The sequence below is a fragment of the Falco naumanni genome, chromosome 4, assembly GCF_017639655.2.
Source record: "Falco naumanni isolate bFalNau1 chromosome 4, bFalNau1.pat, whole genome shotgun sequence".
NCBI lineage: Eukaryota > Metazoa > Chordata > Aves > Falconiformes > Falconidae > Falco > Falco naumanni.
Window position 1 is genome coordinate 24,136,489 of NC_054057.1, and position 15,192 is coordinate 24,151,680.

At 40.9% G+C, this 15,192-nt stretch overlaps 1 protein-coding gene across 4 annotated transcripts in view; it reads left to right on the forward strand.

Annotated features, from left to right (window-relative positions):
- The window catches only part of TNS3 (tensin 3), a 198,195-nt gene that overhangs the window by 20,577 nt on the left and 162,426 nt on the right, over positions 1 to 15,192 (forward strand). For all 4 annotated transcript variants that reach the window (XM_040592171.1, XM_040592168.1, XM_040592166.1 and 1 more), the window contains exon 3: positions 8,403 to 8,514. Coding sequence is in view for 3 of the 4 variants with exons in the window: in XM_040592168.1 (XP_040448102.1) it covers positions 8,403 to 8,514 (112 nt within the window). In the remaining variant the exon portion in view is untranslated. The remainder of the gene's footprint in view (positions 1 to 8,402; positions 8,515 to 15,192) is intronic.

Here is a 15,192-nt window from a genome sequence, read left to right on the forward strand (position 1 = left end):
CTTCTCTCCCGTTCTCCACTTGCTTTGCAGATTTTTGTAACTTTGCTGGTCTTTTTTTTTTTTCATATAATTCTTTCTTTTCATGCCAGAAATTGTTTACTACAATACATGGCTTTTGGTAGCTTTTTGGTATTTGGCCTTATAACTAAGTGCATCATGTCATAGGAGGCTTTGGTTGTACATCACTGCAGTCCTTTGTGCATCTCCTGCTTTTGTAAACAGGCTCATTAGGGACTATCCAGACAGTGGAAGGAAATATGCACAGAAGCATGTACTTTGCTTGATGTTTCTGTATATCTGCAAGAATTCATCTGCAGTGGGAAGAGGTTTGATTAGAGGTTCCAGGTGAAGATGATTTTAAAAAAACGGTAAAATTTAACTGTTGGTATTTCAGGGGTAGACAACTGATCTCTCTGAATTTTTACTTTTGTTATGCCCTTCAACTTTTTTTTTTCCTGTGAACTGAGGGTAACCAGGTATATTCAGAAATAGCCTATTCCCCCCTGTTATTTAAAGACGTGAATTCTAGTCTTCAGATGTCTGGCTCTGAATATGTGGGAGTTCCAGTCTTCATGTAATAAAAGCAGCGTTGTAGCCTCAGAGATGTCAAGGCCAGTTCATTTAACAAAAAAAGAAAAAAGCCATTGACAAACATTGAGCTTTCATGATGCACATAGTCCTTTGCTGCTTTCAGGCATTTCCTTTGTACAGTGTTTTCCCACACAGAACAAAGTGCCTGTCTTCCAGCGAGATGAGGACGACAAGTTTTCCAGTGTCTGGAGTAACGATTGTTTTAGTGGACTTTCCAGCTGTCTCCTAATTGCTTTTCCACCAATGCAGATTCATGTGCAGTGGAGAAATGAAGGTGTTGAGACAGAAATGCAGAGAACTGATGAAATGGAAAAGTATGAGAGCTGCTGCTATTTTACATTATGGGTGAGGAGTGGACTGCAGGCTCCTCTGTGTGTTCCTGCTGGGAGGAGAGGGGATGAACCATTGCTCTCTGCAGGGAATGGATTCCTAGGGGGGTTTGGATGAAGGAGAGCAGTAAGGATTTGGCCAGAGAAAGGCAGCCACCTCACCTTGCTGCAGCAGGCGTGCTGCTCTGCCTGCATCCTGCTGGAAGGAGTGTTGGGATGCTAATGAGTGTGCATTCAGACCCACTTGGGTGCTGTTTTTCTACAGCAGGTGTTACCCACCTCTAGACAGACCTGGACCTGGTTTTTTTTATGGACTGAAATCTCAGCCAGATCATAAGGGGAAGAACTTGAAACTGTCTGGGAAAACAGCAGGTATGAAAAAGTTCCTGTATGTTGTTTGAGGTAGCCAGCCTCAAACTTTAAAGTGGGGAGAGAGATTTACCTGTTGATGAGTCTTTTGCAAACACTTTACTCTTTTATTATTACATCTGTATCCTGTGGCTGATACCGCTTTGTCTCAAGAATTTAAAACTTGCAAAAGGGCACATGCAGTTGATGATCTAGATGATGGACCTCCTCCAAGGTGAACCGTCCACAAATGACAAATGTAAATGTTAGGTGGTATGAAAGACCAGCACATGAGGCATAGATCCTGTGTCTTGTTAGAGTGCAAGGAAGTTGCTGTTACGTCACAGCTCCCATCCTACCCTTGGTAGGGTGACTGAGGCTACAGACCCCCGTTCCAGAGCCTTATGGCAGGCTAAGTGTGTTGCTACTTCTCTGTCGCATCTTGCACTGCTTTGTGTCTGTCTGGCTTTCAACTTTTTAGTTCAGAGCTGTAAGTGAGAGAGTTAAGGTGAAAAGCTTTGTGTGTGAGAGCCAGTACAAGTTTGCTTACAGCTCATGACAGATGTGTTTTTTTCTGGCAGCTGGAACTGGGAGCAGCTATACCTTGAAATCTAGATCTAGACACCCGAGATCTTTTCTTTTTAATTGTTAACTTGAAACTTTGAAGCATTATGTATCAGGTCTCAGCATATGGTAGAACGAGAGCATGTCCGGAAAGGGATGACCAGAATGGTCCAGGGGATGGAACAGCTGCTTTTTGGGAAGAGACTGAAAAATCTGGGACTCTTCATCCTGGGAAATGGAAACTTTAAGGGGAATATGATAAAGGTTTTACAAAAACATAAAAATGGTGGATAGGTTGAACTAGGCAGAACTAGTCATGCAGTCCCACAGTGCAGACACTTTAACAAAGTGTCACAGCTGATGGGAGTTTACTTTAAAATGAACAAATGAAGGTACTTGAAACAATGGGGAGTATGACCTTTTGGAACTTGCTGCCACAGAAAGTTGGGGGTAGACAGTACCAACAGTGTTCAAAGCAGTTGTGACAAAACTAGTGGAAAACAGGTGCATTACCAGATTTTAAGAGGATGGGTCAGGGATGGACCTTCCAGCATCGCTGGTACAGCAGGGACATGGACGGAGCAGGACATGGGAGGAGCAGGACTGACTTGCTCTGTTGGAATAGTGCCTACCTTTGATGCAGTGATGAGAGCTTGGGTGGTTGAGATGGACGTTGTGCATACCTTGTGGTTTTGAGCTGTATTTTCCACAATTGGCTGTTGTTGCACTGAGTAAACCTTGAGTGTAGGTGCTTTGCACATAACTGGTCTCTGTCTTTAGATCTGTGTAAGTCCTGTATGTCACTGGGACAGAAACTGCCTTTTTAGTTTTTAGAGAAACATATAGCTTTGAAACCCTAGTACCTAGGCAGAGTATCTTATTAAAACAATGAAGACTCCTGCTTTCTTTTGTCATAAGAAACTACAAAGGCTTCTTCTACTGCTTGAGATTATAGCACCAAATGTTTTAAATAAGGGGGGGGAAAATACTCTGTTTTCTGTCATTTTCTATTATTCTTTGGCCCCTTAAGCTCATGCAGTAAGGCAATTTTGTACCTCATAGGTTTTATTTTTCCTCTTGACACGAATTTTACTCAGCTGGTTCCATGAGACATTTTTTTCCTCACCGACATCTCTGTGTGCCCTCACTTGAGCCACAAGTCAGGAGCAGACTGCTGGGAGAGGTATCGCCAGCTCCGGCTGCAGGGGCTGAAGTCAGATCTCTCTTCTCTAGCTTGGGCTGCTTGTTTCTCTTTCTGTGAAGTGCCTTGAATGAATCGGGAGTAAATGGCGTGTCTGACAAATACTCTCTTGTCTTTGCAATCACTCTGAAGTTATTTTGTAATAGTAAATGATAGCAATAGCAGTATAACTAGCTATTTGTTTAGAGTGTGTGTAAAAATATATATATATTTGTGCTGTGTCTGTTGCTATAGAAGTAATCTCTGAATGTGAGCAAAACAGCCAGAAATGCCTTATTTCAGTCTGTGTAAAAACCCTTGGGTGTTTTTCATTTTTTTTGCCACTGTCTTGTGTTCTTGTCGTGTAGCATGGGTTCTGCAAAATGTATGTATTCACTGTTGGTAGTTGTGTATGCACTTAAATATTTGTGATAATGTTCAATTATTGTCATTGGCTAAAATACTGTGCTGCTTTTGAAGCAACAGTACGTTTTCCAAGAAATTACTCTTATATGGAAGAGCTGCAGAGAGTCTCATGTGTTACGGTGTAGCTATTTCTGGAAGATCCTTCATTGTGTGTTCATTTTGTCCTTGTATGAGTGAGACTTTTTTCATAGCTGCTTTTACTACAAAGTTTTGGTTAGCTTGTTCTGAAAGCCATTTTAGAGGGTAGATGGATAATATCCTATTACTTGGCCTGTATGCATGGTAGGCACTCTTAAATATTTTCCTGGAAGTGAAGCATGCAGCAAATGTGGAACACTGGTTGAGGAGTAGGAAAGTTAAAAATGCTCTTTAGTATGAGGAGGGAAGAGAAAAGCTCTGAAGTGTGTTGTTGTCAGTAATACTAACTGATGTATTCTGGGCAGTCCTGTCTCATCAGTACATGCTTCAGCAATGCTGGTTGTGGGGAACTGCAGGTAACCTGGTGGGATTTTATTCTTTCATTTCTTCATGGGAGCTCTAAGTAATTGTGCAGAAATCCATGGGGCTTTTGCTGTGCAGACTTTGTGTAAGAGATGGGAGGAGAGGAAGTGAAGAGGTGACAGAAGTAATCACGAGTAACCATAACAGAAAGGGCTGAAAGAGGGTGAGTGGACTGGCATTCCCCTCAGCTAGCAGTGCTGCTTTTTCTTTAGTCATGTGATTTATTTTCAGAGCAATCTTATAGAAAAAGGTGTATGACTTAGTTTTGCAAATGTTTTTTAACTGGGGTTTGGCCTTCTCATGAAGACTGCTTTCAGTTATCCCTTGTTTGAGCTTTCTCTTGGACATCCCCTATGGGTATTTCCCTAGCCTGTAAAAGGTGATGAAATAACCATTCTGCTAATACACTGCTACCCCCTCCCTCCATGTATTTAGAATAATAGCTATGAGCACTATATCAGCCCGTGGATTTGAAGCTACCTTGGAGAGTGGAAGAATGCACAAAGGGAGTCCCAGGAAATTGCAGTGTTGCTGGATAAGTCATTTAGAGAGAGGACTGGGAAAAGAGAACCTATTTGCATGACCACGGATGGGATGTGAACAAAACCTATCTTTGCTTTATGTGATTTTGCTGCTGTGCTCAGAGGGTTTTTATGGGCCATGTAAAATTCAGCCAGAGTAGACTCTGACATAAGGAAGGTTTATGGGGCCTTGCATGTATGTTTATGATTTTTTCTTGGCTGGAGTATATGACATGGGTTGTTAGAAGTTTTGGAAATAGAGAAATAATGTACAAACAGTTTTTGGCTTTTTTTTACTCCACATGAGGTAACATCTGGAATTAATGATTTAATTTTAAAAGTCTAACTATTTTTATTGAGACTTGCATTTCCACGTAAGTATCATTTAGTCACTATCAGGATGACTGTGGAGGAACAGATTCTGTAGAAGTATAAAGATATATTTATAAATAGTCAGCTAATTTTGATTTTTTTTTTTAATTGGGTATGTATGTGACTATAGCTATACACTTTTCTTGAAGATTATTTACACAGGTTTAATTTTACAATATTTTCTTGATTCTTTGATAAAAGATACAAGCCTTGTGACCATCTTTTTAAAGAATATACTGTTATCACAGTTGTGGTTTACATGTTAGAAACAGGTATGTTCCTGATGTAGTATGGTATTTGGAAATAACGTAAACGTCTCTTGCATAGGTGTAACAAACCAGCATTAAGTCTCTGCTGGTGAGGAACTGCATTATCAATGTTGCCAAAATCCAAGTTGGGTATCTTGAGTGCTTTAGTCTGTATTGGCTTTACTTAAATCTGGAGAGTGTTTTTTGTGTAAGCTGCTTTTCTCAGAACGTTATGTATCTCAAAAGCCTTTGGCAGAGTTGCTGTGAATTTTTTATCTGATGGTGATCAGTATGTTGCTACATAATGAAAATGCGGGGTGATGAGGAGTATTTGAAATTCATCTTACCTGAGGATGCCCATGTAAAACTTCAGGGTCTGTTGTGTTACACTGATCCAAGTCTGGGATAAACTTTCAGCTCCACTAGATGTCTGTGTGCCATGGAGAGCACAGCATGGGCAAAAATATTTCCTTTGTGGTAAACAAGAATTTCATAATACTAGCAGTTGAGACCAGACGTAATTACAGCCTCTTCCTCAGGCAAAAACTCAGTCTGTAACCTGTGGTTCTGCGCTGTTTTCTTCCAGTTTTGGCTCCTAACAATCACACGCTGTTTAGGTGCCAGTCTTGAGCCTCATGAAAGCAGTCTAGTAGCGTTGCTTGCTGCCTGCTGTGGTTGCTCTCCTTTTTTTTTTTTTCCCTTCTCCTTTCTTTTACTTCCCTCCCTTTCTCTCTCGTCGCGTCCCCCCCCTCCTGTCTTGTCCTTTCTCTCTTTGCCTGTTCCCTCTCTCATGCATACTCTCTGTTCCTCTTCTTGGCATCTTTCTTAGTGGAGAACCACAAAAGCTGTACCAAGTGACAACAAAGAAACCTTGGTCTAGGCTTCTCTAGGTTTCACAGTATATTTTAGTAGAGTTCTTGTATAAACGGCTGTGAGTACTCAGTCTTCTAAATGAACTGCTTAACTGAATTGCTTGGAAAGTCCGCAGTGGAATGTACTTAAAATGAACAACAGGGAACAAAAAATGCACATTTTAAAAATTCAGATGCAAAGGCTGCATTGCAGAATATTTCCAAAATGCCACAGAGGAAAATTACTTTACTTGATCTTTACATTAAAAATGAAATGGAGAGATTGACTAGTTGATCAATTAATGTCAAGACCTACTTACACTAAACTCCATTATCTAAACAGTGAGTTCTCATGACAGTTGTCTTGCTTTGGAACAGTGCAAGTGTAAAAGCTGGCATATAAGTGTTTGGGAGGCAGGAAATAAAGGGAAGCAGGCCTAGATACAGAATAAGCTTTCTGTGAAGTGTGTCCGTGAATTTCTTCAAAACTGCAAGCTCTGCAAAGCTGTCCTTTTCCAAGAGAGTTGCAGACCTGTCATGTAAACTTTATGCAGAAGTAGAAAACTGCAGGGAAGAAGAGTGGATAAAATCTGAAATGAGAATTCTGTTCTTTTGTCTGTATATCTACAAAGCAGAGAAACTCAGCAACCAGTGCGGATGATGGCATTCCTGAGTTTTTTTTGTTTGTTTTTTTTTTTACATAGAAGGGAGCTGTGGAGATGAGGGACTCTCAGCTCTTGGGCATGATGCCTGAACCCATGATGGTACAGAACCTCCTCACATCAGATTGGTGAAGATTAGTGAAGTTACCTGGATGTAATGACACTTTTCCTTCTTCCCTGACCTCTTATCTCTTCAAAAACATCTCCTGTGTTTTCAAACACAAAACCCCCCAATCAGGACAGAGATTTTTCAAAAATCATAAATTTTATCTGTTTGCCAACAGATATGTTCATACATAATGCTGGAGTTCAGCTGTTCCTTTTCTTTATGGTTTATTTTTGTCAGAATTGTGTTTCACGTTGATATCTTTTGATTTAACTTGAATTAGCATGATGCAGATATCAGCAGTGGGGGATACGGGGGAATTTGTGACTTTGACTGCTACAGTGAGTGATGGAAGTGTCTAATCCCCATGGGTGAGCACCCTGACCCACCCAGGGTGGGCAGTAGCAGCCCTTTGTGCAACTCGGGGCTCCTCTGGAGTTCCAGGTAGGTCATTGTGGAGGCAGTGCTTGGAAGGTGACATCTATTTTTATGGCTGTCTTTGTGCCCACCGAGCAGCTGTGCTGTAGATGTTTTTGGAGATGGTAAATGTTCTGCCTAAAGCCACGGGCTGAATTGCTCAAAGCGACAAAGAAGCCCCGTGTTACCTTATTGCCATAGGCTTGGGCATTGCACCACGCCGGCGGGCTTTCTGGTCAGGTGTGGGGTGGGAGCCCAGTGTGGGGGGGTCTGGCCTGGCTGCCAGCGGGGTGGCGTTCTGCTGCTGGCTGCCCGTGCCGCTGGAGCTCAGTGCCAGTGTCGGTGTTGAATGCGAGCCCCTTTGCGCTACTGAATTTAAGGACGATAAATGTGAAATTAAAATGACAAATGTGAAGAATCATTTGGGGAATTTCATGGTCTGGTGAAATATATTTTTGGTTTTGCATAGGTAACTGGTATTTCCAAAAAATCAGCCAATGAAAGTGAAGGTTGATAGACCCTTCCAGAGGAGATACTGACTCTGTCATAGGCTTTTGGTAGCCCTCTTTGTTGAGTTTCCTAAGTTACAGAAGCCGTATAATAACCATCACATATATGGTATTGACTTTTGCAGTTCTGTCCCCAGTTAGAAATTTCATTACTGCGTTATGTTTTAACATGCTATTTCAGTTACTGTGATACTCTGTGGAAATATTAAACTACTGTGCTTTTCTTACGCAGGAAAGAAGCAAAAGTGATTTTTAGAGTTTGTGATCTGTACCAAAGTGAACTTGCATGGATACTTTTGATTTATTAAATTAAAAGCCCAAGCTGTCTTCTGCACCAGATGAGTTAAATTGGCTACTGTGATAGAACATTATTTATGTAATTTTTAACTAGTTTAAGCTGAACCAATGCAAGTTTTTATGTAGATGGGACCTTAGGTCAGAATGTTGTTGGTTCGTATCATAAAAATTATTCTGTATTTTCTCTTAAAAGGTAAGTGATAGACTGAATTCTGAAGTTATGATGTAAAATGTCTTGCAGTGTCCGTGTCCTGATATGCAAGGGGTTCCGCACACTCTGTTGCTTCCCACACTTCAGACTGGAAAGTTTATGTTATTAAGTGAGGATGAGAGGACAAGTGAGCAAAAGCACTTTGACATACTACTGTTGTACTACTGACACACTACTGCTTGATATTTGATTTAAAATTGTCTATGTTTTACTTAAAATTATGACTCAGAAGCTGAGGGAAGGTCTCATGTTATTCCCCTTGCTTCCAGCCTCAAGAAACAGCTTCGAGGTCTCACATCTTCAAAACCAAGTCTTTTAAGAAATCCAAAATTTGTGGGATCTGCAAAGAAGTAATTGATAGCCAAGGCGTTTCCTGCAGAGGTGAGTAATGTATGATCTGCTGCTTACTTTCTTGCTGTGTAAAGGAAATTAACTTTATATTAGTGTTAAAGTTTCAAAGAATCCATGTTTCTGGGATTCTTCCTGGAGTAAGTATAAATGTTACCTCAGTTTATTTCCTTCCTTTATACAATCATGTTCCCAGCTTTTGTCAGGGAATGGGGTGCTGTAGTAGGTAATTGGGCTTGTATAATGATGTGCTTTTATTACTGTGCTATTCAGGCAGGTTCCAGAATAAGGCAGTGCCTGTGGAGGCTCTCTGAGGAGTGTGTGAGGGATGTGTGCGCAGTGGGTGACAGATGCCTCTGGAATTCAGTCTCCAAATGAGGATTTGTGTGACCCTCGTCCACTGAGGCATGAAGGTTTTCTCTGCATTAATTTGCAAAACTTCACAAGAGCAGTCATCGATTTATTTACTTTTTCCAGTTGTGTTATGCTCTGTCTAATCCTTAGTACTTTGGTCTAATCACTCACAGAAACAATAAAGAGATTGTCCTGGATGCAGAGACTGCAGAGATTCAGCTGCCTCTGGCGTTGCTGCCTGCTTCTGGCTGCTGTTCTCCCTCTCTCCTCTCCCTTGCTGGGTAGAACTGAGCATGCTTGCCTCTTCTCTGTGGGATACCTGTGGTGGAATTAAACCTTGGGAAAGCTCAATTGGTCCTTTATGTGAGTTGTCCAGGAACAGGGGTTTTGATTCCCTGTACTGGTTTAGCGTGGTTAATGTTCAACTCCTGTTACTCCATGTTAATAAAACAGTTTCTTTATTTGCCACATGCGTGGTTTACCTCCTAGTGAGATAATCTTATTGTCTCACCTGAAGTGTAGTTGCTGTTTTCACTTAGAGGTGTTTGCAGCACTTCCCAGCTCTAGATGGATCTCTTTCTTCCACCTCCTCCCTCCCATATTCTTTGAACACATTACGATCCTTCTGAGGATTTGGGAGGGAGGTGGGAGATGTGGATGTGAGAGAAACGTGGCCATTTCCTGAGCTAAGGTGCAGACTTTGCAGATGAACAATTAAATGTAAAATACTTCACCTGTTCAGCATTACAGTTATCATCATAGGAGTGGTAGTTGTATATGTATTTCTTTAACATATTTCTTCTGCCTGTCCTTCTGGAGGCTGGTTCCAAAGTTCTTGGGGTTTAGTTGATTTCAGCTTAGCAGAAATAGTATTGTCGGAAGGAAGCCTAGTGAAGGAGCTGCCTGAAGACCCTCTTGATCTTATTCAGTGTAAAAAGCACCGTACCAGGAGAGAATCAGTACTTTAAAGGGAAAGGCCTTGGGAGTGGGAATAGAAACAAATGTTTGCCAGTTTGCTCTGGATTTAAGTTCTCACAGCCCAGAGCTGGAAGTCTTAAATTCACCAAAGCTGTCTCAGTGTGCATACCTACCAAAGGTGCCAAGAGCTGTATTGTGTCTCTTGTGAACAGGTCAGAGGTTAGGATGAGTTTGAGCAACTTTTCCTTTTTCCCCAGCGTGTAATAGCTTTGGTTCAAATACAGAAACTAACAGTGCGTGCCGATGTAATTTAACGTCTCTTTGGCTGGCGTTTATGCATGGTTCAAAGTATCAGGAAGAAAGCAAAACTCACTTATATTCAAACCATCTAGGAAAAAGCTTTCAGGAAAAACAAAAACTGAGGAACTGAAATTCTACAGTCACTCCTCCTGGGATCCCTCCAACACACTCCCCAAACCAACACATTCATGGCAGTGATGCATGTGTCCCTGTCTAAGTCTGGCTGGGGTCATTTTATCTAGGTTTCTGGGTGCAGTTTTCAGAGGGAGCCCCTTGATAGCATCACATAGCCCCTTTTGTTGATGAGAGCACCAGGCAGACCCACCATCCTTTGCTGCTGGTACACTTTGATACTTACTTTGTTTGATACTTACCTGTAGGATGGGAGCACCAGGAGTTGCACAGAGTGAAGTGATGGCTCCAAGTAGTTTCAGTTAAATAAGAACCCATTTGTATTTTAACTTACAGCATGGGTTTTATAAAGCAGAGTTTTGGGAAACCAAGAACTAAAAGTTGTCTGTTCCCTTGCCAGCACTGCAGTACTTTAAGTGTACCCTAGTACTGTGAAACTCTGTTAATATGAAGAAAAATAAACCAGCTGTTTCAGAGCCAAATCCTGGTGTGGTTACTTCTGGTAGATTCTGCCTGATGGTGCTGAGTGGAAGCGAGCAAGTTGGCATTAGGGGGAGGGGAGGGAGAAGAAAAGCCTTCAGTTAAGAAGAAATAAAGTTCCTTTGTGTATTAATGAGAAAATCTTGCTTTTTAACAGTTTCTCCTCAGAAAATAATAGCTCTTTGTACAGACTGCAGGTTCCTTCTAGACTATAATATCTTATCAGTTAAAGGAAAGTTACGTGTCAAGAGAAATGAGAGGAAGGGAAAGGCTCCGGATTGGTCACTATGTGGTATTTGCTGTTTATCTAGCAATGAATCATCTACTTGTTGTAAGAAAAAAACGCACCACCCCACGACTGGGTGTTGTGTTAGTTAGATAAGTTTCCATTAGTATGTGGCAGTCATTTTTAGGGGGTGGCGTTTGACCCTGTCTTGCAAAACGTGTCCTTTGCTGGTAGCCAGGTCTGAACGCAGTGCCTAAAAGCTTTCTATGAAAACTGAGTAATTGACTGAAAGGTACGCTTGAACGGTGATGTCCCTTTGTCCTTGTATACTTCAGTCCACCTCAGTAAACCATGTGAATTTATTTTTAAGAAGCTCTGCAAAAACAGTAGCAAGAAGGAAAGGCAAGTTTGCAGAAGGTGAGGCTCCTGGCTGCCTTCCTGCCTGGTCAGCGTGTTTGTAGCTGGGCTCTGTCTCTGGATGTGGCTTCTCATTCCGAAGAAAGGACGAACAGCTGTGGATAGATTTCTGCAGTACCTGCACGTTCTGCAGTAAGCCCAGGACCACACGACTCCCCGTGTCTCTTCGGCACTGCCTCAAACTGGAATGCTTTTGAGCTCTGGCTTGATCTTCCCTGCAGCACAGTTCAATTGAATTCAGGGCTAAGCAGGTATACATCCTCAGCAGGCACAGTTACATGGTTAGCCAAAGGGTTGCAGTGTTACTTTTTAAACTTTTTTTTTTTTTTGCTTTTTGAAGCTACTTACACTAGATACTGAATATTCAGTATCTTATTTCATTTGTAAACAAGCTGTCATTCTTGTGAATTTCTATTTTATTGTATTTCTTTTATATTTCATATATGAAAAATGTGAAATTCTTTATTTCTATTTTACTTTCTTTGTTTGCTTTTTAAAATTATCATTTATCTTTGTTGTGTTGTGACCAAAGGACTGTAAGTGTAGAACACATAGCTTTTTAGATGCTCTGACTCTTCCCAATCTCTAGAAAGTACTTATCTGACAATTTAAAAACTGGAGACCAGATCTGGGAGATTAAAGTATTACTAAATAATGCAGCATTATTTCCTAGCTCTTAGAGCACTGGTGAGTGAAATAAGCATAAAGAACTGAAATACTTTATACATTTCTGGTGGTGAAATGCCCCTCCCTCCAGCTGATGATTAAGTTGTTATGTTTAGGTGCTGCTGGTGAGGCTTTGCATGCAGTACAAAGCATTCCATGAGTTAGGTTTTGAACTTAAAGCAATTAATGGGAGTTGGAATGAACTGGGTTATCTTTTTGTTAATCTAACCTACCCATGAAAGTGTTGGTTTTGGGAATATGTGTCAGAGCAGTTCCAGTAGGAATGCTTGTAGAATTTCAGTTCCTAATTTTTTTTACTATTTAAGGCTTTTTTCCTTGTTGGGTTTGACTAGATCTGAGTTTTGTTTTCTTCCTGCTATTTGAACCATGTATAAATGCTAGCCAAAGAGGTGTTACGTTTAATTGGCAGGTACTGTTAGCTATATTGTGAGCAGTGAAACACTTACCATGGTATTGTGTGCAAGCTGAGTGTAATAAAAGATACAATTCACCTTCTTAAAAGTAATTGTATAATAACTTCTGTCTTGTAGGTCATGTTAACATATGGTCTCATGCAAGTGTTGATTGGCTTAGAGTAAGTACCGAACTGTTCCCTCGAGTATGGAGCATGAAGTGATAGTAGAAAGTACATTTCCTCATCAATTTGCAGTATCTGTGTTTAATAGAGAGCTTCTAGCTGCTTACAGATCATAGATCAGGATTTGAAGACAGTCGGAGCTAGATCTCTTCTTAAAGAGGTTTGATATTTTCCTTTGAAATTCACCTACTTGTTTGTGATTGTGCTTCTGCTCACTTAACGTCTCATTTTGGGTTAGTTGGAGTTAACTGATACAAAGAGTTCTCTGTATTTAATTGTGTTCATTGCTGCTGGCAAGACAAAATATGTTTGTATATTGGGGCTCACTTGGAGCTGACAAACTGTTCTTAAGGCTTGTTTGTGTATACTTTGTGTGTAAATATATGCATATTTAATCTTCTATGATAGCAGGTGGTTTTATGTACTCTATCAGTAAGTGCTAAGTTCAGTAATAACATAAGTAGTATCTTAATAATGTGCAAAGCATGTCTGTGGTCACAGTTCTGGCGGACAAACTAGAAAGCTAGAAATGCCGAAGGAATTTGTATCATGCTTGGGCCAGTGGCATTACAGTTGCCTCTAAATGGCGAAGCACGTAGTGTGTATTTGTGGGGTAGGGGTGTTTGTGTCACCCTGGTTTCCATGGAGTGATCCTTGTGAAATAAGATCCTGTATTACTAGGCACTTATATGGGTGTATTATGAGATCTGTTCCTGTATTGATCTTGTAGTACATTGTATATAAGATACATACTGACTGTAATTTCAACCTAGCTATAACATAACCATATTTAAAAGAGTATATGAACTTGTGAGCAAATGAGACCTAGAATTTCTTTCTGCTGGTACTGTGTGTTTTCAGTGATGACCAACATTTGATGATATGACAGACAGACAACTGAATGTAAACTAGGATATGCAGGCTGTGGGACAAGGAGTGGAGTCTGTTGTTGTCCCTAGAGCAGATTAATATTTTGTAGCACCTGTGAACCCCAAGGACAAGGGATTACAGAATGCCCAAGCAAGGCTGGTTTAGGTAGAGACCCAGGCTCTGCTATAAACCCTCATTTGACTGTCAGCCTTGTTTGTGAAAGGCATCTGGGAGGATATCCAAGGGAGGCTGCATGTGGAGGATCTAGTGGTGGCAGAGAAGCCTTTTTAGGAATCCCTCAGAAATGGGTGGATGTTGACCTGGACATGAGTGACACAGAGTGTACTGTTCTGGGGAGGAAGAGGCTGGAAAGAGAAACGTGGACTGCAGCCCATCTGTGGCACCAAGAAGCCTGGGAAGGTCAGCCCCTCTTCTCTAGACAAAAGGTGCACACAGTAAATAGCAGCTTCCACTGGATTAGTAAAATGTGCTCTAATTAACACAGCTGTACAAGCTATGCATTCATATTTCAGTGCAGAGCTTAGATAGCGAAACACGGAAGCGATGTGCATAACAACAGCAAAGACATGAAAGGGAAGGATGAATAAAGCCTTAACTGGAGCTTAGAGAGATACAGAAGAAGCCACTGTAATTAGTAGACATTACACAAGTGGTACATAAGTATCCTAGCTGAACACAGCCCTCTCTGGAGCTGAGAGAAGCTGTAAAATTGAAATCCTTTGGCATGTTGCTACCCCAGTGGGAACTGGGGGAGGAATTTTGGCAGATATCTCTAAGGTAACTTCCTACAAATTTAAAAATAAGAAATACACAAGGCAAAAACCTCTAGTGGGATGTTTAATGTTCATAGCAGCCAAGCTGCGTCACAGATACTAAATGATGTTTCGGAAAGTTGTAGTGAACGCATGAGTTCCCTATTTGTGTACCTCATAAGGACTGGCTTAATCACACCAGAATTTGATCTGTAGTTACAAAATGTATTTTAAAGTTCAGGCTACTAAGATTTCTAAAAAGTTGCAGCTTCTATTCATTACAGCTAATAAATTAAAAAGAGGAAAAAAAAAAAAGCGTGGAGTGACTGTGATCCCCTGTGGCCTCCCCGGTGTTTTTTTCCAGGAAAACCAATGACTGCTATGTGATCTGTTATACCTGCAATTTCATAAACTTAGCCCACTTGAGGAGAACCCAAAATTCCTAAGGGTAAATTGATGTTAGAATTATCCACTCTTAACTCAAAACACTGAAATGAAATGCTACCATCATAGAATGTATCATGCAAGTGTGATGAACTTGATATGCCATGTGGGGAAAGGAAACTCAAAGTAAATCTTGATGCATTTGGCTAAAACCTCACAATTCTAACTGGCTTCAAAACAAGGCAGGGGGGAGAACTACCATGGGAGACAGAAATATGTATAGGAAGATAAAGTTTAAATAAGAGATGGGTGAAGAAATCTGTTTTAAATAATGCTGAAGGGTTTGTTCTGACCACGTGAGGAAGCTTCAAGAAACTGAGTGGGGCTACAGGGAGAACTCTATTTAGTCACATTCAGGATCTGAACCCTGTAAGTAGGTAAGAGGGGGAGTTGTCAGCTGAGAGTCCCCATCTTGTCATTAATGAGGTTTAAAAAATACTCTTGGAAAACATGCCTACAACTGTATAGTACTTGAAGGGTCATGTTGATGACCTCCTTTGCGTAGCCTGTGTTGCTTTCTATTCTGGTGAAGG